Source organism: Denticeps clupeoides, chromosome 15, assembly GCF_900700375.1.
Source record: "Denticeps clupeoides chromosome 15, fDenClu1.1, whole genome shotgun sequence".
Taxonomy (NCBI): Eukaryota; Metazoa; Chordata; class Actinopteri; order Clupeiformes; family Denticipitidae; genus Denticeps; species Denticeps clupeoides.
The window spans coordinates 20,207,240-20,229,986 of NC_041721.1; the positions used below are offsets into that span (position 1 = coordinate 20,207,240).

The 22,747-nt window shown below is 40.9% G+C and overlaps 1 protein-coding gene across 1 annotated transcript in view; it reads left to right on the forward strand.

Moving 5' to 3' along the window:
- col5a2b (collagen, type V, alpha 2b) overlaps positions 1–22,747 on the forward strand; it is a 51,286-nt gene that overhangs the window by 9,733 nt on the left and 18,806 nt on the right. The window contains exons 8-41 of the mRNA XM_028953758.1: positions 61–135; positions 367–411; positions 5,698–5,751; positions 5,887–5,940; positions 6,240–6,293; positions 6,421–6,474; positions 6,645–6,698; positions 6,798–6,842; positions 7,065–7,118; positions 7,233–7,277; positions 7,406–7,459; positions 8,353–8,451; positions 8,523–8,567; positions 8,674–8,772; positions 9,311–9,364; positions 9,435–9,542; positions 9,620–9,673; positions 9,751–9,849; positions 9,939–9,992; positions 10,091–10,189; positions 10,321–10,374; positions 13,280–13,333; positions 13,416–13,469; positions 13,544–13,597; positions 13,690–13,734; positions 16,610–16,708; positions 17,016–17,123; positions 17,311–17,364; positions 17,441–17,494; positions 17,815–17,868; positions 18,115–18,168; positions 18,752–18,859; positions 18,956–19,009; positions 19,178–19,231. Coding sequence (XP_028809591.1) covers positions 61–135; positions 367–411; positions 5,698–5,751; positions 5,887–5,940; positions 6,240–6,293; positions 6,421–6,474; positions 6,645–6,698; positions 6,798–6,842; positions 7,065–7,118; positions 7,233–7,277; positions 7,406–7,459; positions 8,353–8,451; positions 8,523–8,567; positions 8,674–8,772; positions 9,311–9,364; positions 9,435–9,542; positions 9,620–9,673; positions 9,751–9,849; positions 9,939–9,992; positions 10,091–10,189; positions 10,321–10,374; positions 13,280–13,333; positions 13,416–13,469; positions 13,544–13,597; positions 13,690–13,734; positions 16,610–16,708; positions 17,016–17,123; positions 17,311–17,364; positions 17,441–17,494; positions 17,815–17,868; positions 18,115–18,168; positions 18,752–18,859; positions 18,956–19,009; positions 19,178–19,231 — 2,199 coding nt within the window. The remainder of the gene's footprint in view (positions 1–60; positions 136–366; positions 412–5,697; positions 5,752–5,886; positions 5,941–6,239; positions 6,294–6,420; positions 6,475–6,644; positions 6,699–6,797; positions 6,843–7,064; positions 7,119–7,232; positions 7,278–7,405; positions 7,460–8,352; positions 8,452–8,522; positions 8,568–8,673; positions 8,773–9,310; positions 9,365–9,434; positions 9,543–9,619; positions 9,674–9,750; positions 9,850–9,938; positions 9,993–10,090; positions 10,190–10,320; positions 10,375–13,279; positions 13,334–13,415; positions 13,470–13,543; positions 13,598–13,689; positions 13,735–16,609; positions 16,709–17,015; positions 17,124–17,310; positions 17,365–17,440; positions 17,495–17,814; positions 17,869–18,114; positions 18,169–18,751; positions 18,860–18,955; positions 19,010–19,177; positions 19,232–22,747) is intronic.

The following is a 22,747-nucleotide window of genomic DNA, read 5'->3' on the forward strand; positions in this document are numbered from 1 at the left end:
AATACTTTCCGTACCCACTGTATATTTGTCTTATAGCTAATGGCTGATTTCTGTTCTCAGAACCAGTTAGCATCTCAGATGGCGTCAGGCTTCCATGATAAATTAAGAGGTGCAGGAATGGTTTCAGGAATGCCGGTGAGTAAGAAGCTGGATGCCACAATGACCTGTACTGTATCCATTGATTTATTTCATTTTTTATTTTAATTTACTGCATTTTGCTGATATTTAAATGTCAAAGTTTCATTCCTTTGCTTAATTAATGATCTTTATAACTACACTCAAAATCACAGTTGAATGTCTAATAAGCTGTGGGTAAAACTGGTTTTGTGCCATAAAATATGTGATTTTAAATCTATTTATCTTTAGGGTGAAGCAGGACCAAGAGGTCACCCAGGACCAGCTGGCCCACCAGTGAGTTCAATATGTCCAATGTCATTATACCACTTGTGTGTGTCACCTGTTATTGACAATTATTTTATTTTATTATTATTTATAACATTTTGGTGAAGATGTATTTGTTATTATTTTATAGGTTATGTAAGATAATGTATATTTGTGAAGCTTGCTTGTTTTAGAAGTCACCGTTTATGGTTGACACGTTAATCAACAATGCAATGGTGAAGGAGAGAGATGCAAACGCTCAACATTGTGACTTACATGGTATTTTAATATATACAAAAGAAATAGACAGATGACCAAACATACAAAAAATTAACTGAAAAACACCGTAGCTGGGATAACCTCAATGTATCTCAGAAGAATGCAGGACAACCTATGTGTTCTGCAGATACAATTATGAAGGGTCCTGCTGATCATTAGACTGTGATGCCATCTTGGAGTGATTAGAGTGATGCCATCTTGGTAATCCCAGTGTCACCTGGGCATCACACCATTATACTTTGGTTTTGGGCTTTTCTTAAATGTTATGATTATAAATCTAATCTGGGATGTCATGTTATTTATGACTTTTGGTCGTGGCTGATATATACACAGTGGCAAGAAAAAGTATGTGAATCCTTTTTGGAATTTCATGGTTTTCTGCATTAATTTGTCATAAAATGTGATCAGCGCTCCATCTATGTCGTGACCGTAAGGTTACTTATTGCTTCCACTTTGTCCACCCCAGACACAGGCAACACGCAAAGTATAATTCAAACACTTTATTTAATATTTAAATAACAGACAAAATGCATGTTGGGGGCATATGAGAATAACACTGCCAGGAACGGTTACACCTCACTAGTACTGCCGGGTTAAAGTCACCCTCCCCGGTACACATCGTGACAATTCAGAGCACACATACAAACCCACAATTCATCAGAAATCGGAGATCACACAAAACATGTTTTCAAACCGCAAGTGAAGCACCACAAATGCACATTTTAAGAGGGTTGGGTGGGTAATAAAATCAGCATGGTGACAAACCAGGCTGGTTATCTTAACCCCCATACACACAGCATTACTAATTACCTAAAACATACCTATGTAAAAATACCTATCTAATAAGAAAAGATCTTAAATACTGGTCGGCTCCCCCCGACCAATATGAAACTAGTCTACCCAAACCCACGAAACGAATGGTCGCACGAATTGTCAAACCGGAAGTGTTCACACGTCGGTCTCCGCGCGCTCCACTCCGCAGCTGCGCCGGATCACGCAGTCCAGGATCCCGCGAACACGCCCACGTCGCCCTCCGGAATACTCTGCGACAAGCTCCGCCCAGTTCCCGGCCAGGCGACAAGCTCCGCCCAGTTCCCGGCCAGGCAACAAGCTCCGCCCAGTTCCCGGCCAGGCAACAAGCTCCGCCCAGTTCCCGGCCAGGCAACAAGCTCCGCCCAGTTCCCGGCCAGGCAACAAGCTCCGCCCAGTTCCCGGCCAGGCAACAAGCTCCGCCCAGTTCCCGGCCAGGCAACAAGCTCCGCCCAGTTCCCGGCCAGGCAACAAGCTCCGCCCAGTTCCCGGCCAGGCAACAAGCTCCGCCCAGTTCCCGGCCAGGCAACAAGCTCCGCCCAGTTCCCGGCCAGGCAACAAGCTCCGCCCAGTTCCCGGCCAGGCAACAAGCTCCGCCCAGTTCCCGGCCAGGCAACAAGCTCCGCCCAGTTCCCGGCCAGGCAACAAGCTCCGCCCAGTTCCCGGCCAGGCAACAAGCTCCGCCCAGTTCCCGGCCAGGCAACAAGCTCCGCCCAGTTCCCGGCCAGGCAACAAGCTCCGCCCAGTTCCCGGCCAGGCCGTATGAATGAAAACGCAACAAGAGCAGGCGCCGTTCCACTCTGTCCACGCTTCCTTCCCTCGTCGGCCACCGTCGCGATACGCCGATCCCACTGCAACAAACACCGTCGGGCTGCTGAATGGAATGATTCAGGTCCACATACAATAACGCCTTAACCGGAAATGACAACTCCGACGTCCCTTCGCGGGGTACTTAGCTCGCGTTGTCGGTTACTGGCTGTAGCGCCGCTGGCCGCTCCGCCTCCACTACGCCGCCGGTCACCGTCCGGCGTCTGGTCGCGTCGCCGCCGTTCGCGTCGCTGGTGACGTCACGAGTCCCGGTTCCTCGTCACCGTTCTCTCCCGTCCCCCTCACGATGCAAGGTGGGCCCTATTTATCAGGCATACAAATCTACCCACAACCAATACCAAGTCTCCTCCAATTAGTCCATCAGAGTCATTGAGAACCAGGCTGATTCAACACACCAGTCCCTGGTAGGGACATAGCCAGTTATTATTAGTGTTCATTTAGTCCAGGATCCACCCAACGAGCACCAGTCAGCAAAATCCAAAACACCTTACAACCCACAACACTGCACTACAAGCCGCTGTACTTGACAATAACACAAAACGTTCTGATCTTTTATTATCTTTATTGAGAACAATTATAAACAACAATTAACAACATTGTTTGATGACAAATGAATGAAGGTTCGAACCACCCTTTGGCACCAATAACCAATCTGTGTACATCATTTAGAGGAATATTAACCCATTCTTCCTGGCAGAACTGCTTTAGCTCAGTCATATTCTTTGGATGTCTCATGTGCCTGACTCTCTTCAGTCATTTCATAGTATCTCTATTGGGTTGAGGTCTATTCTCTGAGTTGGCCACTTTCAAAAAGAGGATTTTGTTTTTCTGAAACTATTCTGTGGACTTGCAAAAAAACCAACAACAACTATTTATTTTTGTATATCCCAAAGTCAAAGCCAGGACATTCCACAGATGCTTGATTGGAATGCAATCTGGAGAATTTAAAGGCCAGATGATAACCTTAGAGCAATACAAAGTCACACATGCTACCTTCTGATTACTAGGCCATCCACTGCCCTAGGTTGAAAATCTAGATACCAAAGGTTTTGACAATTCTTCTTTTCAATTGAGGTACAGCTCAGACGGAATACAGAGCATCTGTTAACATACATTTTTAAGTCTATGTAGATGTAGGATTTAGGGCCATTATAACATATCAATATAATTTTATCTAAACCATTAATTTATTATTAATCATACTTGATTTGACAGGATCACTAGGATAGCATTATTTCACCTTAGAATTTGGGTGGTAGTAGCCTAGTGCATAACACACTTGCCTATGAACCAGAAGGCACAGGTTCAAACCCAGGTTTACCATTGTGTGCCTGAGCAAGACACTTAACCCTGAGAGGTTGGTCAAGGTTAGATTACTGTAATGCATGACTGGATGCACAATCAAAGACCACATCAAACCCAATCTGACCTCGCCTTACATTACTTGAGTTTGCAATCCACAACAGTTCTCAGAATCGGGCCTGAGGCAAGAAGGAGCAGCCTCACCTTAAACAAACGTCCTGCTCCCTTAAATCAAACTTTAAGACATTGATATGGAAAATAAATCAAATAAAACAATCAAATAAACACAAACTTCTGATATATACAGGGTGGGCAATTTATATGGATACACCTTAATAAAATGGGAATGGTTGGTGATATTAACATCCTGTTTGTGGCACATGTGAGGGGGCAAACTTTTCAAGATGGGTGGGTGTCATGTGACACATCAAATGTATTGGTAATTTCACAAGAAAAATAATGGTGTGCTTGGTTTTAACGTAACTTTATTCTTTCATCAGTTATTTACAAGTTTCTGACCACTTATAAAATGTGTTCAATGTCACCAACCGTTCACATTTTATTAAGGTGTATCTATATAAATGACCCACCCTGTAGTACCTTTCCTTTCCATATGATTCGCTGCTTGTACATTTGTTCTTAATTTGATATGCAATTCTCGGCCACCATCCTTGCATTTTAATTATCGTGAGAGAGAAGCTGACAGGGTGAAACGGAAGCTAGCCTGTGGCAATTAGAAAGCAAGAAAGAAAGAAAGAAAGAAGAAGAAAGAAAGTGAAGTGATTGTCATTGTGATACTCGGTGCACACAACGAAATGCGTCCTTAGTGGGCAGCCATGACAGGCGCCCGGGGAGTAGTGTGTGGGGACCTCAGTGGCACCATAGCAGATCGGCATTCAAACAGGCAACCTTCTGACTATGGGGCCGCTTCCCACCACTGCCCCACAAAGGCCACCACTGCCCCACAAAAAAACACGTTTTACACCCACTCATTTCACTGCACACTTCCTTTTGCTCTTAGTCTTAATATTGTCAATAGTGAGAAGTGTTATTATTTGGTTCACTTTTTTTCTGCCTTCAGGTGCGACACCCTAGTTCAACAAGTCTTGGGGAAGAGGCCTGACAAAGTGCGATTATGAAAAAAAACAGTTATCCATTGCATCCATTTCCCACCTCTTTGGCCAGTACGTGCCTCCTCATATATGCTGGCTAGTATTCGGGACTCACTGTTTAAATATAAACTGAAAACACATCTGTTCTTTCTAGCCTTCTGTTAATGCTGCAAAAAATCCCAGACACAGTGTCAGTTATCAAGTCCCGTTTAAAACACAGTTACTTAGTTGTACACAGGGGGGCAGGGGGCAGTGGTGGCCTAGCGGTTAAGGAAGCGGCCCCGTAATCAGAAGGTTGCCGGTTCGAATCCCGATCCCGAACTGAGGTGCCACTGAGCAAAAGCACCGTCCCCATGGCTGCCCACTGCTCAGGGTGATTGGTTAAATGCAGTGGACAAATTTAACTGTGTGCACCGTGTGTTGTGCTGCTGTGTATCACAATGACAATCGCTTCACTTTCACTTCATCTCGCCTCAGTTTGGCTGACCTAAATGTTGTTGCTGTTGGTTTGCACTTGTAGTATACTCTTTTCAGATAATGGATTGAACAGTTCTCTGTGAGATATTCAAAGCTACCTTTCAACTTGATCCCTGACACTTCAAAACATTATCTCTTGCCTGTTTGATGTGTTCCTTGGTCTTCATGATGCTTTTCATTCACTTATTTTCTCCAATAAACTGAACAAAACTACATAAGTGGACTATATTTACTAGTTTCTTCAGATCAGGATTTTTAAATTTGTGGTTGTAAATTGACAATGTAGACATGTTTATGGGGTATGAATAGTTTTTCAAGGCACTAATATACTAATGGAAAATGTATACATATAGTTACATACACATATAGTTGACCACACTTGTAGATGTGTTTGTGAATTTGGGCTTTGAGTGATTTCCGTTGTTCCTTTTGGGGGGACATGCATGTTTAATTGTCTTTTATAAATACATTTTAATTTATAAAAACTGTATATTTCTCACTCTCACAGGGCCCTACTGGAGCACAGGGTGTCCCAGGAGATGTAGGAGACCCAGGAACAATGGTCAGTGTCAAGACCACTGATAAAATTGATAAGTTCCTACTCTTCACATTTTGGTTCACACCGCTAAACAGACAGTGGACTTCAAGGACATGAGTGCGTGTGCAGTGTAGTGTCTGAATACTGATTGTCTTATAGGGTTCTTTTGGTCACAGAGGCCCTGATGGACCCATGGGAAAACCAGGGCTAGATGTGAGTACAGTCATTTTAATATTAAACTATCAAAGCATAAACTATCAAAACATAACTATCAAAACATGTTTGCTTGATTAGCTGAAGCCAGTGGACTTTCTGGACTTTTGAACAATTCCCTTTATGGTTGATAATCTACTCAAAAAATGTGTATTGGTCAAATATGTCTGATGGTTGTGTTACTGAAGTATTCAATTATTTTGTGTTCTTAAATGGCTCTTTAAGCAAAAAGTAGGCAAAGCAGATGTATTAACTCCTTTTAAGGTAAAAAAAAAAAAAACAACCTTTGATTGAAACAGGGTATGCCTGGTCCACCTGGAAACACTGGTGAAGTGGGATTTCCTGGATCTCCGGTAATGTTGACTGCATTTAGTACATTACATGTTATATTTAGGGCAGGAAAGTGTATGTGGAAAAGAAAAATAAGTCTCATAGCCTCATGCACTCAGCTTGACACATTTGCATATTAATGTGTTCCAGGGATCTAGAGGGTTTCCAGGATTGCCAGGAACATCAGGACTGAAAGGGATCAAGGTGAGTGGGGAGCTTTCATTGCCTTTTAAATAATTAAATATTAAGTAAAGTGAATTAACGAACTGTCATAGAATTCTGTGCTCATTATGATTTTAAATGCTCATCATAATGATAGTGATGATGTCTATATATGTCAAATTTCTGAGTTGGTCATTTACTCTCTCCTTTAGGGATTCCCAGGTCTGGCAGGACCCCGAGGGGAGCCTGGTGCTGTTGGATTAAAGGTCAGACACAACCTCCTGTTCAGACATAGTAATGTTTCAATTTTTTTATTTCTTCTAACCACTTTCTTTGTATGTGTATGTGTGTATGTATGTTACCAGGGTGAATCAGGAAAGCCAGGGGAAATGGGAGCCCAGGGGGAACGTGTATGTACAAAAAACACTTCTCATAAATCATCTTCCAATGTTTTGACATGCTTTCATGAATTTATGCATTATGATAACTCATATTATTACTCATGTTATTGTCTAAAACCAACAGGATGGTCAGACTAATTTAGTCCTTTAGAAGAAAATGTTTTTTATTAGGCAGATCAGAGTGTAATTAATTGGTGTGAAATTTTGTGTGTTGCTGGGGTTGCTCTGTAGGGTTCTATAGGAATGGCAGGTGAAAGAGGCAAGATTGGACCAACTGGGCCAGTGGTAATGTATTTTATCTCATTTATGCATTTATTTATATATAGACTATTAAATTCTGAAGCAGAGTTTTGAACAAAAAAAAAAAATTCAACAAGCAGATTTTATTACTTTTCACAGGGCAAGCGTGGCACATCAGGAAACGTTGGTAAACCAGGGCCTATGGTGAGAGCTGATTATTACTTTTGGTAATAAAAATGACAAAGTCAATACTGAACATGAAGGTTGTTGTGGGGTTATCCTAGAGACATTGTGTCATTACTTACATCTTTATTTTTTTTTTATCTATTCAGGGCCCATTGGGGATCCCTGGGGCCCCAGGTTTTCCAGGAGTATCAGGATCCAAAGTAAGATCATTCTGATCATTATCTGATAATTATCTGCAGAGAATAGTGTTTTATCAATTTTACTTATATTTCTGTTGCATTTTATTGAAGTATTTTATGTACTGTATATTTAACATTGTGCATCTTAATTAATTTAAATGCTGGTTAAATTGCAGATGTTGAGGATATTAATTGATGCAATTAATAAATCTATTTCATCATTTCAATTCAATTTAAATTTTCATCATAATAACATTTCTTTTGTTTGGAAAGAAAATAGGCAATAGTATAAAAGTAATTGTAACCACTGCTATTGTGAAACACATAAAAAAATTGTTCTAACCTTATGTCTGTTAAAAATCAGTGTCCCTTATATTAATTGTTTGTTTATTACAATGTGGCAGTGGTGGCCTAGTGTATGATATGGAAACAGACCTGTAATGGAAGGTTGCCAGTTCGAATGCCAAACCGGCAAGGTGCCATTGAGCAGCCACTGAGCATAGTCCCAGCACAGTACCCCCTGGTCTTTCATGGCCTGCCTCACTAAGGTGATAGCCTAAATGCTGAGGACATATTTTGTTGTGTGCACCATGTGCTGTGCTTGCTGTGTATCACAATGACAATCACTTCACTACTTTTACTTTCACTGTTGTATGTCTCCCTAAACCTCTACACAATAGATCAGATATGGTAGTATTAATGTATGGTATAATGTATAAAGTGCTTTCTGGTTGAAGAAATGCTTTATTTTCCCCAGGAGGGCAATGCCCTGTGCCAATTTCCCCTTTGCATGTTTAATGTTGTGTTTCAAACAGATTAAGTTTTCTAGGATTGCCGCAAGGAATTGTATTTTCTTTACTTGTTCCATATATGTGTTATTGAAGCACATTTCTACTTCTGTGTTTCTCTGTGAGGGTGAGGCTGGAGCTACAGGGGTTAGGGGTCCACATGGACCACAGGGCCCAAGAGGTGACAGCGGTTGGCAGGGTCAATCTGGTTCTGTTGGGAATCAGGTACATTATTAGAAGCAGATTTATATGGCAGATAAAGACTACTTTCTACTGATTACTTTCTAATGATGCAGGGTCCAGCTGGGACAGATGGGAGTCCAGGATCAAAAGGCCCAGTGGTAAACATAGGGTCATGCCACAGCCAGGACACTGAAGCCAAATATCTCACAAACATAATGTAAAGATGCTGCTTGAACTAAATACATTTAACTGCCTCCCGTACAGGGCACTGCTGGAATTCAGGGGCCCGTGGGACTACTTGGTCCTCCAGGTCATCCAGGTCCTCAAGGAACCACTGGACTGATAGGGATGAAAGGTCAATTGGTAAAAGATCTTTTTAATAAACTTGCATTGCAAAAAAGATAGCACACATTTATCCAGTGTTGAAGGTTTAGACTTCAACCCAAACAGTTAGTTAAAAGCTTAAAAAATGCTGTAAGTAGAAGACTTCAACAAGAGTGTTGCTCCATAGGAAGGTATCTACCAGGCTGATACCTTCAGCCAGATAGAACCATTGAGGGTGACTGACCTCTGCTACTACTATGTTGATAAAGATGTCTTCATATGAGATGTAATTAATTGCATCAGAGAAATTATGATATAGAGTTCATAATTAATAAGGTGGTGTTGTAATCAAGACTTCCAGTGGCCACTTTTTGAATCATGAACACTGATCTGATCTTATCTAGATCCAGGCCTGAGAGTAGCTTTCACATCACAAGATGTTCTTTATAAAAATTGAAACTGCACATGTTGTATTTTGTATACATTTATAAAAAGTTCAAATAAAATGCACTTACTGAAATGCACTTACATATATAATCTGTTAAATAAATCTGGTCACACTCACTGTCTCCATCAGGGTGATGTGGGAATTCCAGGATTTAAAGGAGAGCCTGGACTCAAGGGAGAACTGGTAAGTTCCCGGATTTGTGACATTTTTACATGTCAGATTTCTTGCCTCATTGAAAGGCCTTCTTTTGCAGGGCTCCAAAGGGCCACAGGGTGAAATGGGCCCTTTGGGTGAGGAAGGGAAGAGGGGTCCACGAGGAGATGCTGGTTCTGTGGGGGCACCTGGTATGCCTGGAGAGAGAGTAAGTGTTTTAAACTGATGTAATAACATAAATTATTTGGGTTTTGTAGAAATTAAAAATACAAAATTGTGTGTCAGGGGGCTCCCGGTAACCGAGGCTTCCCTGGATCTGATGGACTGCCTGGTCAGAAGGTACAAATTGGATAAAAAAATGATAGCCTTCATCGTACAATTTGAAAATGGTGATATATTCTTTTTGCTGTTATTAGGGTTCCCAAGGTGAGCGAGGCATTCCTGGATCAACTGCTTCTAAAGGAGCCAATGGAGATCCAGGCCGACTCGGTGAACCAGGAATTCCAGGTGCCAGGGTAAGCAGAAGATCTTGTTTTCAGTCATTTTTCAAGATGAGCTCCTATTTTACTAAGAAAATTGTGTTTACTTGTATTTCTTTGTTCAGGGTTTGACTGGTGTTCCAGGAATCCAGGGAGCTGAGGGGAGGATTGGTCCACAGGTGACTAATTCATGTCTACTCTGTGTGTACTAACTGTGTGAAAAGTGTAAGTGATCAGCAGATAGAAAATATAAGTTTCTAAAGGTGGTTTCATACAGGGAGGTCCAGGAGAAGATGGTGGCCCAGGTCCAGCAGGTGCAACTGGGACTCGGGGTCTACCTGGATCAATGGGTCTTCCAGGGCCCAAAGGTTTCAGTGTGAGTTTCACTTATAACTTCTATTGTGCATTCAACTAGAACATAGCTTGTGACCACCCCTGTCTTTTTGTTAATAATGCAGTAGAGGTTCATACATACACTGATCAAATTTAAATGACTTTATTCTCTAGGGAGATGCAGGAAAGGCAGGAGAGGCTGGCTCTGCTGGAGTTCCTGGACAAAGAGTGAGTGATTTCTTTCTAACTGCACTAAATTAGCAGGAGAATGTTGAATGAGGCTGATTTCAACTGAAAAGATAACCATATGGCATACAAATGTGTGTGAAGCCAGCAGTTGGATTTGGTTGGACTTGGTTCTCCTTCCTCTGAATTCAAGTGGTCTGGATTGATGCTAAAAGCTGATATTTTTAAAATTGATGTTAAAAGCTGATAGGATGACAATGACGCTGTGTCATTGGAAAGTGTCAGTAGGACTAAGACAGAACACATGTGTGTAAATGAATGGGATTACAGAAGGGTGATTAGGTTACAGGGAGTAGAGTTCAGATACTTGGGTTCAACAGTCCAGAGCAATGGGAAATGTCAATGAGAGGTAAGAGAACGCAAGCAAGGTGGCAGGAATAATTTGTGAAAGGCAAGACAGTAGTGAGACCAGGGATGTAATATATTATATAGGAATTAATGCATTAGAATAGTCCCTTGCGAAACAAACATATATTGCTATATATTAGAATTTACATTGGCCATATTCCCCATATATTTGCAATGCCTTTTTCAATATATAATCTCATTTAATGATAGTATGGCAAGCCAAACAGGAAATAAATAATATATATATATTGACAGGGAACTGAATATATGGAATGAAAGTCTGAATATATGGAATGAAAGTCTGAATATATGGAATGAAACTCAAATATATGGAATGAAAGTCTGAATATATGGAATGAAACCCGAATATATGGAATGAAAGTCTGAATATATGGAATGAAACCCGAATATATGGAATGAAAGTCTGAATATATAGAATGAAAGTCTAAATATATGGAATGAAACCCGAATATATGGAATGAAAGTCTGAATATATGGAATGAAAGTCTGAATATATGGAATGAAACCCGAATATATGGAATGAAACCCGAATGTATGTAATGAAAGTCTGAATATATGGAATGAAATCTGACGTCATGCAGTAACACCGCAAATAATTCTACCAACATTCAGCATAGGACTACTGATGAAGTAGTAATATTTTTCGATATTTCCATATCAGGCGAGCTTCCCACCGCCATTCCTACATAAACCTCCGTCTTTTAATATGGAAACGGAGGTAAGTAAACAGGGAGGAATTACAGGGCAAACTAACATTTTAAATCCGATATACCAGCACTGCCCGATCCCAGCGCGCCATGCAATGTTTAGATTCAGGCTGCACACACAAAGTTTATTCTATTTTACACTCGTCGCTGCCTGTGCGAGTATCTCCGGCGCCGTTTTAACATGTAAAATCTGCACCAGCGGAATTTCACACGCTACACCGGGTTCATCATAAACTCAACTCACTATAGAGCACAATCAGCCACAGGGACGATTTTATACAAATTACAGCGCGGTTTAGCGTGTTTAGCAGACACAAAGGTTCTGCTATCTTTAAAAAGTGCAGATTACATTCATGTATAAAATAGAAGAGAATAAACGTTGTGTGTGCAGCCTGAATCTAAACGTTGCATGGCACGCTGGGATAAGGCAGCGCTGATATATAGGATTTAAAATGCTGAAGTTAGTTTGCCCTGTAATTCCTCCCGGTTTACTTACCTCCGTTTCCGTATTAATGGACGGAGGTTGTAGGTAGGAATGGCGGTGGGAAGCTTCGGTCAGTGCGGATGCTTCATGAATAAGCAGCTACTGTCGCTGCATTAGGTCTTCCACGGTGAAACATTGAATACATCTCTATGCCCAATGCTGGTAGAATTATTATAAGTGTTACTGCAAGCATTAGCCAGAGTGTTTATTATGTCTTTGCTGCTTAAAACTGCTGCCACTGGGTTTGGTGCAGAATCACTCGTGGTGAGGAACAATTCACCTGTTTAGTGAACTAACATTCTCAAAATGGCGCCAACGGCTTGGTGACATCAGATTTCATTCCATATATTCAGACTTCATTCCATATATTCAAGTTTCATTCCATACATTCAGACTTTCATTCCATATATTCAAGTTTCAATCCATACATTCAGACTTTCATTCCATATATTCAAGTTTCATTCCATATATTTGGGTTTCATTCCATATTTTCAGACTTTCATTCCCTATATTCAGTTCCCTGTCAATATATATATTATTTATTTCCTGTTTGGCTTGCCATATTATGTAGGATATTTTTCAGTATATTTAATAATATATTAAATAGTAAAACAATATATTTATTCAATATATGAAAATGGCAATAATGCAGTATTTTCATATATTGTCATATATCATATTTCATATATTGCTTACATATAAAACACATTATTATAGAATATATCAACATATATTACTATGTACAATTCCCAATATATGAATACACACAAAATATATTGTCACATAATATATTTACAAATATATTGTGGTTGTGTACGGGGTTCTCAATCTTGTACCCCCTGTGAAATATTTCTGCCTCACACACACCAAAGAATTTGCGATCTGGAGGCAACGGTCAGAGGACACTTCCAAGAGTTTTTTCTGATAAGTGACCAGTATCTTGCTTCTGTTTACTTCAGACAAGAGGTGGCATGGGGAGATCTGTGCTCAGTCAGAAAGGTGTGCACTTTTGATCGTAACTACATTGTTTTGCAGAATAGCATGTACTCATAAATCAGGATCAAGTTGTGCGTTTCCACTGACATCTGTGGATTCATCTAGTTGGAGTGAATTTTTTTTTTTCTTGGCTACAAAGCGCTAAACTAATGTCATGGAAGCTTGCCGACCATTGGCTACTTGGGGCAGTGGTGGCATAGAAGTTAAGGAAGTGGCCCTGTAATCAAAAAGTTGCCTGAGGTGCCACTGAGCAAAGCACCGTCCCCAATAAGAAAGTCCAATAAGTAATGAGAATATGCTAATGAATGAAAGGATTTATGATTTATTGTAGGGAGTAAATGGAAAAGATGGTGAAGAGGGTTCCTTGGGACCAGCTGGACCACTGGTATGTCTTTTCTCAGATCAAAAGCATGATTGTTTCCATGCTGTGAAATGTATAATATAATGCCTTTAATAATTTTATTCAGGGTATAGCAGGAAAGAGAGGAGAGCAGGGACCTCCTGGAATAAATGGCTTCCAGGTATGAATACTTCATCACACAGGCTCTAAGTGAAAATAAACCTTTAAAGGGCATTTGGTGTTTCATTGTTCCAGGGTTTGCCTGGGCCCCCTGGTCCACCTGGAGAGCATGGTAAACCAGGTGACGAAGTAAGTATGATGTTGACATTTCTATACTTAAAGTTAAAAACAATTTATTAATTTGCATTAATAAATCATGTGTCCTCACTGACTGCTGACAGGGTGTTCACGGAGAGACTGGAGCTGCTGGTGCCACTGGACCGAGAGTAAGCTGCGTCAGCTTTTTCATGTACAGTACTGAACTGCATAGTTATAAGATTGTGGTCATCCCTTGCGAAATACTAAGTACTAGCAGAACCTATGTCTTAGCTACATAAAAAGTTATTAGGCAAAATTACATAATTAGGCAAATTTATCTTAATCATGTTTACATTCAACATGATCAAGGGGGATGGAATGGCATGGACTCCAGCTGAAAGCTAAGAAAGTAGAAAACAATTCTGCCACTTTAATAACAGCAGTTTAATATAAGATGCTTCAGTCCCAACTGATGGCCTATAAAAAGGATTACCAAGGTGCCATAAGAAACATCTCATGATTGGTAACACCAAAGAGCTCTCTCAAGACTGTCACAACCATATTGTTCCAAAACATACTGATGGTTCCAGCACTTTTGGGGCCATAATCCGGAAGTGGAAAGAACATTGTTTCACCATAAACTGGCCACGGCTAGGTACTACCCAAAAGATTTCAGACAGAGGAGTGAATTATCAGAAGAGTTGTCCTAGAGCCACTTGTGGAGAGCTTCAGAAAGACCTGGAATTAGAAGTTACAATGTTTTCAAAGATTAGATGTGAAAACATGTCATGAATTGAGGAGGAGACAGACGAGAGAGCACGTCTATGTGGAGATGAGAAAACCCAATTGTGCAACAGCGCAAAGAGGGCGAGTGAATCACCACCTGTTTGCTCTACAAGTGATAATCAGCTGGTTGTTGACACTCGCACAAAGAAACACAAGAAAAAAAAAGGGAAGCTTGATCAGGACAAGGTAAAGGATCGATCTTACTTTGTCAGAGGAGTGGAGCTAAGTCATCCAGCTGAAGCCAATCAATGACTCATTAAATGCCGGGTGCTTCATTCGCTTCTGCGTTCCCCAGGTCACGTGAGCGGAGTCACATGTGTGGGGCTGGTTTTTTTATATACAGCCCTGGCACTCTTCTAATAATTGAAGTTAGAATGAATTGAAAATTAAACATTCTTGATATTCAGATGATGGAGTGGCTGGATTTCTCCAGTTTCCCAATCACTAACCCAACTAAATTAACCCCACTTAAATTCAGATCACACGGTGCCTCCACTATGGAACATACAATGCATAAGCTATTTTAGCGCATAAGTGTATTTCCCCAGACTCCCAATAAATACCAGCAAGCATTCAAAATGTTCTAATAAAAAAGCAGAACCTTTATATAACTCCCTCCCCAGCCCTGTAAGTGAAAGAACCTAAAAGAACATGAATAAGAGACATAAAAAACATAGACAAAATACCCAAACAATTAATGGTACTAACGCCAGTAACACTACACCTAACACAAACCTACAAAGACTAAAGAAAAATTCGTTGGGGCACGTATGGTGGTGCACTTTCAATTCCCCAATATTATACGAGTCTTTTCTCTCGTCCCATTTTTCTCCTGGATCAGGTGATGTGTCTGAAGCTGGGTTCAGGCTGTTCTGTCTTTTTCTATCTTTTCCACCTGTCTTTCATTTTGGTTTTCTCTGTAACATTGGTACCTGTTTTACATATAATATTTACATGTAACTGCAATAATAATCTACTGGGCTTAATTTTGACATTTACAGCATTTATCAGACGCCCTTATCCAGAGCAACTTTCAATCAGTAGTTACAGGGACAGTCTCCCTGGAGCAACTTAGGGTTAAGTGTCTTGCTCAGGGACACAATGGTAGTAAGTGGGATTCGAACCCGGGTCTTCTGGTTCATAGGCGAGTATTATACCCACTAGGCTACTACCACCCTCTAATAAACTAGAAACTGTTCATCCTTTTAACCTCTATTGTGCCATGCCGCTTTCTGCCAGGTAACATCATGTTGAAGTGGTTTGAATACAGTGCTTTTGTGTGTAGAGAGAGAGAGTTTTTTATAACCATTCTCCTCAGTTTTACAGGGTTAAAAAAAACTGCGGTTAAAAAAAGCACACTGCGGTGTCCATATTCGCTCCAGCACAAAAGTAAAAATGCAACAGGGACGTTGTTGGTCTCCTCTAGCTTCAGGAACGTTGCGCAGAAAAGTCGCTATGAATTCCAATGCCATTGTCTGGAAAGGGGAGCTGTAGGAGCTGTAGGGAGCTGTTGTGAGCAAAGTTGCTTATTGCTCACAAAGGCTGATGGATTAAAAGCAGAGGACATATTTTGTTGTGTGCACCGTTTGCTGTGCTGTAGTGTATCACAATGACAATCACTTCACTTTTAAAGAACCTTCAGTATTTGAAGACTTTTGTGTGTACAAATGGGCCAAAATCATAGCAATGCAAAGCATGCATCTAGTTTCTCCATACAGGAGGTACCTTAAAGCTGCCATCACCAACACAGGCTTTTATACAAAGCATTAAATACATTTCAGTAATCTTGTTTAATATGTTTTCTTTGTGTACCCAGTGTACCCATTGGAACCTCTATGGACAAATGCTTTTTTGGGTCAGATCAAGTGATGCAGTTAGTCACATATTCACATATATGCATTTTTTTTCAATACACTTTAAAACACTTTTTTGACGCATTTTTATGTTATCGATTTTTCAGATTGTTTTTTAGTGTGCTTTTGATACTGTTTACTTTTCAATCCACTTTATGCTGTGACTATGCAAATTTCTACTCATGGGACAAATAAATTAATAATATCTTATCTTAAAAACCTAGCCAGTACCTTGCCTTCAACAGAAAATAGCCAGGAAGCCAGAACCAGAAACATAAATTCTAAAATGACATCAATGTCACCTTGACTAAAACTACAGAAACCAGACATTCTGCTTTCTGCTAGTAGGTACGGAATGCAGTATAAAAGTGTAGTAATGAATGAAGTATGAATGAATGTGTGTGATCTACTTACCTTTACCCAGGGGGAGCGAGGAACTCCAGGTGAAAGAGGTGAAGTTGGACCAAATGGCCTTCATGGGTCAAAAGGCCTGCCAGGAGCGCCAGGTCCTGATGGGCTAAAGGTAATTAATGCAACATGGCATCGTTACAGGGGTGATGTGAAAGCCACTTCTGAGAGTTAAAGGGGAGGTGTAAAATTGTTCACTAATTTGTTAATGATAGGCATGTCATGCTCTTCAGAAAATCAGGCTCCACTGAAGGCCACTGCGTAACCTTGTATGATTATTTTACACAGACCAACATAACCTGATGCCTTACTGCACACAAACACTAAATCAGACTGTGTGTGATATATGCAATCAGCCTAAAGAATAACATTTCATAACTTTTATGTCAAGTTATATAATTGCCTCCTTGTCTCCACTCCAGGGTAAAGCAGGTCCCACAGGAGGACCTGGGGAAGCTGGACCCCCTGGACTGCAGGGCATGCCAGGAGAGAGGGGCATATCAGGTCTTGCTGGATTCAAAGGCGAGAGTGTAAGCATCCTAGAGCATACTATTTTCCTTGATTGTAAACCATTAAACATCTGCTTGTGCTTTTGACTTTTGATTATGGATCAGATTTGCCATTGTAATTCTTCTTCTTACCTGTTGTTGGGCATAGAGAACTATGATGCCTCTTTAATGTGGGTTCCAATCATCAACAATATTTTTTTTCTGGCAGGGTGCTGTTGGAGAGAAGGGGTCGGAGGGGACTGCTGGCAATGATGGCCCGAGTGTGAGTGATATGAAGCAGGCCAAACTTACTAAATTGAAGTTAATGAGAAAAAATTTATTTAAAATGTGTCTTGTAGGGACTTCCTGGATCAATTGGACCTAATGGCCCATTAGGACCCCCTGGAGAAAAGGTGTTAGAGCTAAACTCACTTCCATTCTTTTATCACTATATTTCAATTCTACTTTCAGCAAAGCAAACTCAGAGGCTCAGTGTGATCATTCTTCAGTTATTTTATATATTTTTATAATTACATTAACAATAGTGAAATGCTATCAGTAATTGATTTAAGTAATATTTGAATCAAATGACTTGAATTTGTATGAATTAATTTTCAATTAAAATTATTTGCTCTAAGAGAGAGCATGCAAGAGAAAAACTGCACGAAACTTTACTGATACAAATACTATCCATTCTCTGCTCTAATGAACTTTTTTGTCCTGATTATTGTAGGGAGAACCTGGGCCTCGAGGACCCCAAGGAACCCCTGGTTCCAAGGCTCGGGCTGTAAGTAATGAGATCTGGACAGGCACCACCTATGTTATGGACTTTTGTTGCCTGTGGCTTGTTCTTTGTGAGCGTGTATGTTGTGGACTTTTTGACATATTGTGTAGTGTTGTTTCAGAATTCCAGGTGTGTTCATTACTAATAAATTACTAAAATGTCATCATTTCATTCACATACTATTCAGAGGGCAGAATTTAAGGTGTTTGGTCCAAAGAGGTATGTACTCATGTACAGTTTTTGTTTCAGGGTTCTCCTGGAGAACCGGGTCCTTCTGGAGCTGTTGGCTTTGCTGGACCTCCAGTAAGTATTTTAGGCCTTCTCTAGAATCACAGTGACTTTGATTTTTAAAAATAAATAAATAAAACATATTTCTCCTAACATGAAAGTACATTATGTAGATTGTTATGCCAAGGCTAACCATATTTTGATTGTGTTGGTTGGCTACATTAAACAAGCATGCTATAAACCTAGTTACTGAACGTCATATTATCTGCAGTTTAGAGTTAAAATAAAAGTAAACTAGGCAGTGCCATGGTAGACTCTTACTTAACTTGTGAATGTTAGTTAAGATTTTAAATTACATTTAAGATTATTCATCTTACTTTCACAGCCCTACATAACATTCCCCCCCCGTCTCTATCTTACTCCAGGCTGCATACACTCTTTGTCACTCTCAGATCCTCCAACAGTAACCTCCTCACTGTCTCACACACCAGACTCCTAGTGTTATGACCCCACAGCTCTGGAAATCTCTTTCTCAGTCTCCATCAATAAACGTTTTTGAATTCTGTGTCAAACACATGTATCTTTTTTCATATGGACATATGTATGTATGTATATATATGGTTTTCTTTATCCTGTATGTAAAGTGAGTTTCTTTCAGGGTCCTGATGGACAGCCTGGGGTAAAAGGTGAGCCTGGGGAGCCTGGTCAGAAAGGTGAAGCTGGGTCACCTGGGTCTCAAGGTATGGCTGGGAAACTGGGCCCTCAGGTGAGTTTGGATACTTTGATAGAACTAGGGAATTAAATTGTCCCAGCACTGTGAAGAGATCTCAGGTACACTGTACTGTGGTGCTTCTGTCTGTAGGGAACGGTTGGAGTGACAGGTCTGAAGGGTGGTAGAGGAACACAGGGAGCAGCTGTGAGTAAACAGAACTTATTGCCAACTCTAGCATCAGGATTCCAGCTCAAAGGTTTTATCCAGTATCTCAAAAAATAATTCAAACCTTGCCATTTGTGAATCTTGATTTCTGTATGTAACTAGGCTAAATATGGTGACTGTCATTTAGAGTTTGCCTCTTTTTGCCAGGGGTCTAGTGGTTTCCCAGGGTCCCCAGGAGGAGTTGGTTCCCCAGGACTTGCTGTAAGTAAGATTTTAACTGCTCTCTCATTTAGTCCCCTGTATCAAGGACTTGGGTGGTGAGTTGTTTTCCATGACTGAATTAAATCCTGCCAGGCCTTTTCCATACCCACTGCCCCACATTGATTAGTCAGAAAAGGAAATTATTATATGATATTTACTAATGTTAGCATGCATACCAGTTGGTAGTCTTATAGTACCACTGTATAGTTTAGTATAGTATAGATATTGTAGCATCAAGTTTGCCCTCAGGTCTGGATGAAAAGATGAGAAATACAGACCTCTTGTCATTATCTCTTATCTCTTATCACTTGACATTGATGTTCAAGCCCCATGGTTTTTAACACTTCAGTCAATAAAACTGTGAGTCCGTTACAGAAACCTACATGTGCCTGCCAAGCACAACAATTTCCCTCGCACCTGCTTGTTGGGTTTAACCTGTGTGGAAATGATTTGTAGTTATGCACCTGTTTTATCTTTGATTTAGTGACAGTTGTTGAGAAAAGCTGTGATCTGGTCAATAGATAAAAACACCCTGCAGACAGTGACAAAAAATGTGAAAATATTTCATTGTGGTGTTTTTTTTTTTTAATTTCCACCTAAGGGATGATTCAGATGATGTTGTGATGCCCTGCCCTGATCCTGTTGTATGAATAAAGTGACTGTTTTGCTCCACCTGAGTTCCCTCCTTTTTTGGTGTGGGCAGCTCTATTTTATGGTGTGCAGCAGGACTTCCCAAGTCACATGCAGTTCACCCACATAGAAGTGTGAAACAGCGCAGTGACTGCTAGATCATACCTGTGAAAATGATTCTGCTATTGCTACTGCCGCCTGCATTCAATCTTTCATATAGGCACAACATACAAATCATACAAGAATTTTTACTCTAGTGTAACTTTAGTGTTAGACTTCATCATAGCACTGAGACAGCGCTGGTTAATGACCTGCTGTTGGCCTCTGATCAGGGCTGCATCTCGCGCTGCAGCTCTTGTACTTGGGTCAAAGCAGCCAGACATAGGCTGGCTGACTACATCATAACTCTGGATCGTCTTTCTATCTCACCAAGTACTGAAGTAAAGGATCTAGGTGTCCTCATTGGTGTCCTTAAAAATATTGCAAAAAACAGAAATATCATCTAAATGCACAATGCAGAAAAGTTAGTCCATGCCTTTATCACATTAAGGTTAGATTACTGCAACACATTACTGTCTGGATGCTCTAGTAGGTGCATGAGTAGAGTTCTAACTAGAGTTCTAACTAGAACTACAAAATTCAACCACATCACCCCAGACTTACAATCACTGCACTGGCTACGCATCAAATTTAGGATTGACTACAAAATCCTACTTTTGACCTATAAAGTTCTAAATGGTCTCACCCCACAGTACCTGCGATCAACGGGTGTGGCGTCACTACTGGTACCCAAAGTACAGAAGGTCACAGCTGGGAGCAGATCCTCCGCAGTTGTGGAACCACTTGCCAGTCAGTGTTCGGGACTCAGACACAGTTTCAGTGTTTAAATCTAAACTGAAAACAGGATGCTGCAGGACCGGAGCTGAGGTGAACCGGTGGAGAAGTGCTTGGACGGCTTGGATGGAGGCAGGGGTCATCTGGAAAGGGTGTAGTGATGGCTTTGTGAGAGCAGTGAGGGGTGCAGCGACTGTACTGTAGCCACGGATGAAGCGTTGATAGAAGTTTACAGACCAAAGGAACTGTTGCAGCTGCTTCAGCATTGTGGATAGGGGCCACGACACTAATACTTCCAGCCTCTTGGAAGTAGAGTCCAAAGGGAATTACTTAATTCTCATAGTGACCAGTGGGGGTGATGAAGGTGGTTTTCTACTCATTGTCCTATCGGATGCGGATCGGATTGTATGCTGACCTGAGGTTGAGTTTAGTGTAGACCTTGGCACCTGAGACGGCCTCGAGGGCATGTGTGAGTAAAGGAACACAACCCGGCATCAGTCCAGCAAGCTGCTGAGTTGTTGGAAGCATTCCGGTCAGCCCGGCAGAGACCCAAAACCTTCAGGTTGCAGAAGATCAGTCTCAGCAACTGGAGGTAAAGCTGAAGGTAGTGAAGTTGGTCAGAGTTAGGGGTACTGACACTGAAGTATGCATTACTGACACCACTGCTTTACACCCTAGGCCGTTAGTTACGTCTCATAGGGGGCCAGTTATTTGTCTGTTGCAGTCAGACCCGGCATATTGCTTGCAATTGTCATGTTGGGATAGCAAAGAGGGCAGGCATGTGTGGGCTACCTGGATCTGGGAAGAAGACTACCCCTGTGGTATTTAATGGCCTCACTACAATAGCACTTCTTGACACAGGTAGTACACAGACTTTGTTACAACCTCATCTAGTGGAAACACAGCTGAACTCAAATCAAGGTGTAGAATCATCTCAAGGATGATCAGAAGAAATGGACAGGGTCTGAGTTAAATATGTCACAGCAAAGGGTCTGAATACTTAGGTCCATGTGATATTTATTTTTTCTTTGTTAATAAATCTGCAAGAATATCAACAATTCAGTGTTTTCTGTCAATATGGACTGCTGTGTGTACATTAATAAGGATATATGATTTTAACAAATGGCTGCAATATAACAGAGTGAAACATTTAAGGGGGTCTGAATACTTTTTGGACCACCTTTACTACCTGTGATTATATAAATTTAGCTGTATTTCGTAGTATAGTACATTATTTTGGTATTTTTCACAACAATGAAAATCTATTTTACACATGATTCGGTATCATTTATTTAATTTAATTTAATTTACAGTATTTATTAGACGCCCTTATCCAGAGCGACTTACAATCAGTAGTTACAGGGACAGTCCCCCTGGAGATACTTAGGGTTAAGTCTCTCGCTCAGGGACACAATGGTGGTAAGTGGGATTTGAACCTGGATCTTCTGGTTCATAGGCGAGTGTCTTACCCACTAGGCTACTACCACCCTATCATAAATCATGATTCGGTACAAAAGCGGTATCGAGGAAAGACCTACTCCTTTAGGAGCAAAAATGGGCAGAAGATCACCAATTTGCCGGCAAGTGTGGGCAAAAAGCTTTGAAATGATGAAGAACAATGTTTCTCAAAGAAAGATACGAAGAGTTTTGGGCATTCCTCCCTCTACATTGCATGACATAGTGAAAAGAATTAGGGATAAATTACCGTACGTAAAGGCCAAGGGCACAAGCCTAAACTGAATGGCTGTGATCTCCGAGCCCTCAGACGGCACTGCATTAAAAACCGTCATTCATCAATAAGTTATATAACTGTGTGGGCTCAGGACTACTTCAGGAAGTCACTCTCAAGCACTACAGTATGTAGTTACATTAAAACTGGATGTAGTAAACTGTACTGTGCCAAAAGGAAACCCTACATAAATAGTGTCCAGTGCTGTGTCCAGTGCTGACTTCTCTGGTCTTGGAGGCATTTGGGATGGTCCATTGTGCAGTGATGCACGAATCAGGTGAAACAAAAACCACATACTGCACACACACTGCTGCATAAGAAGA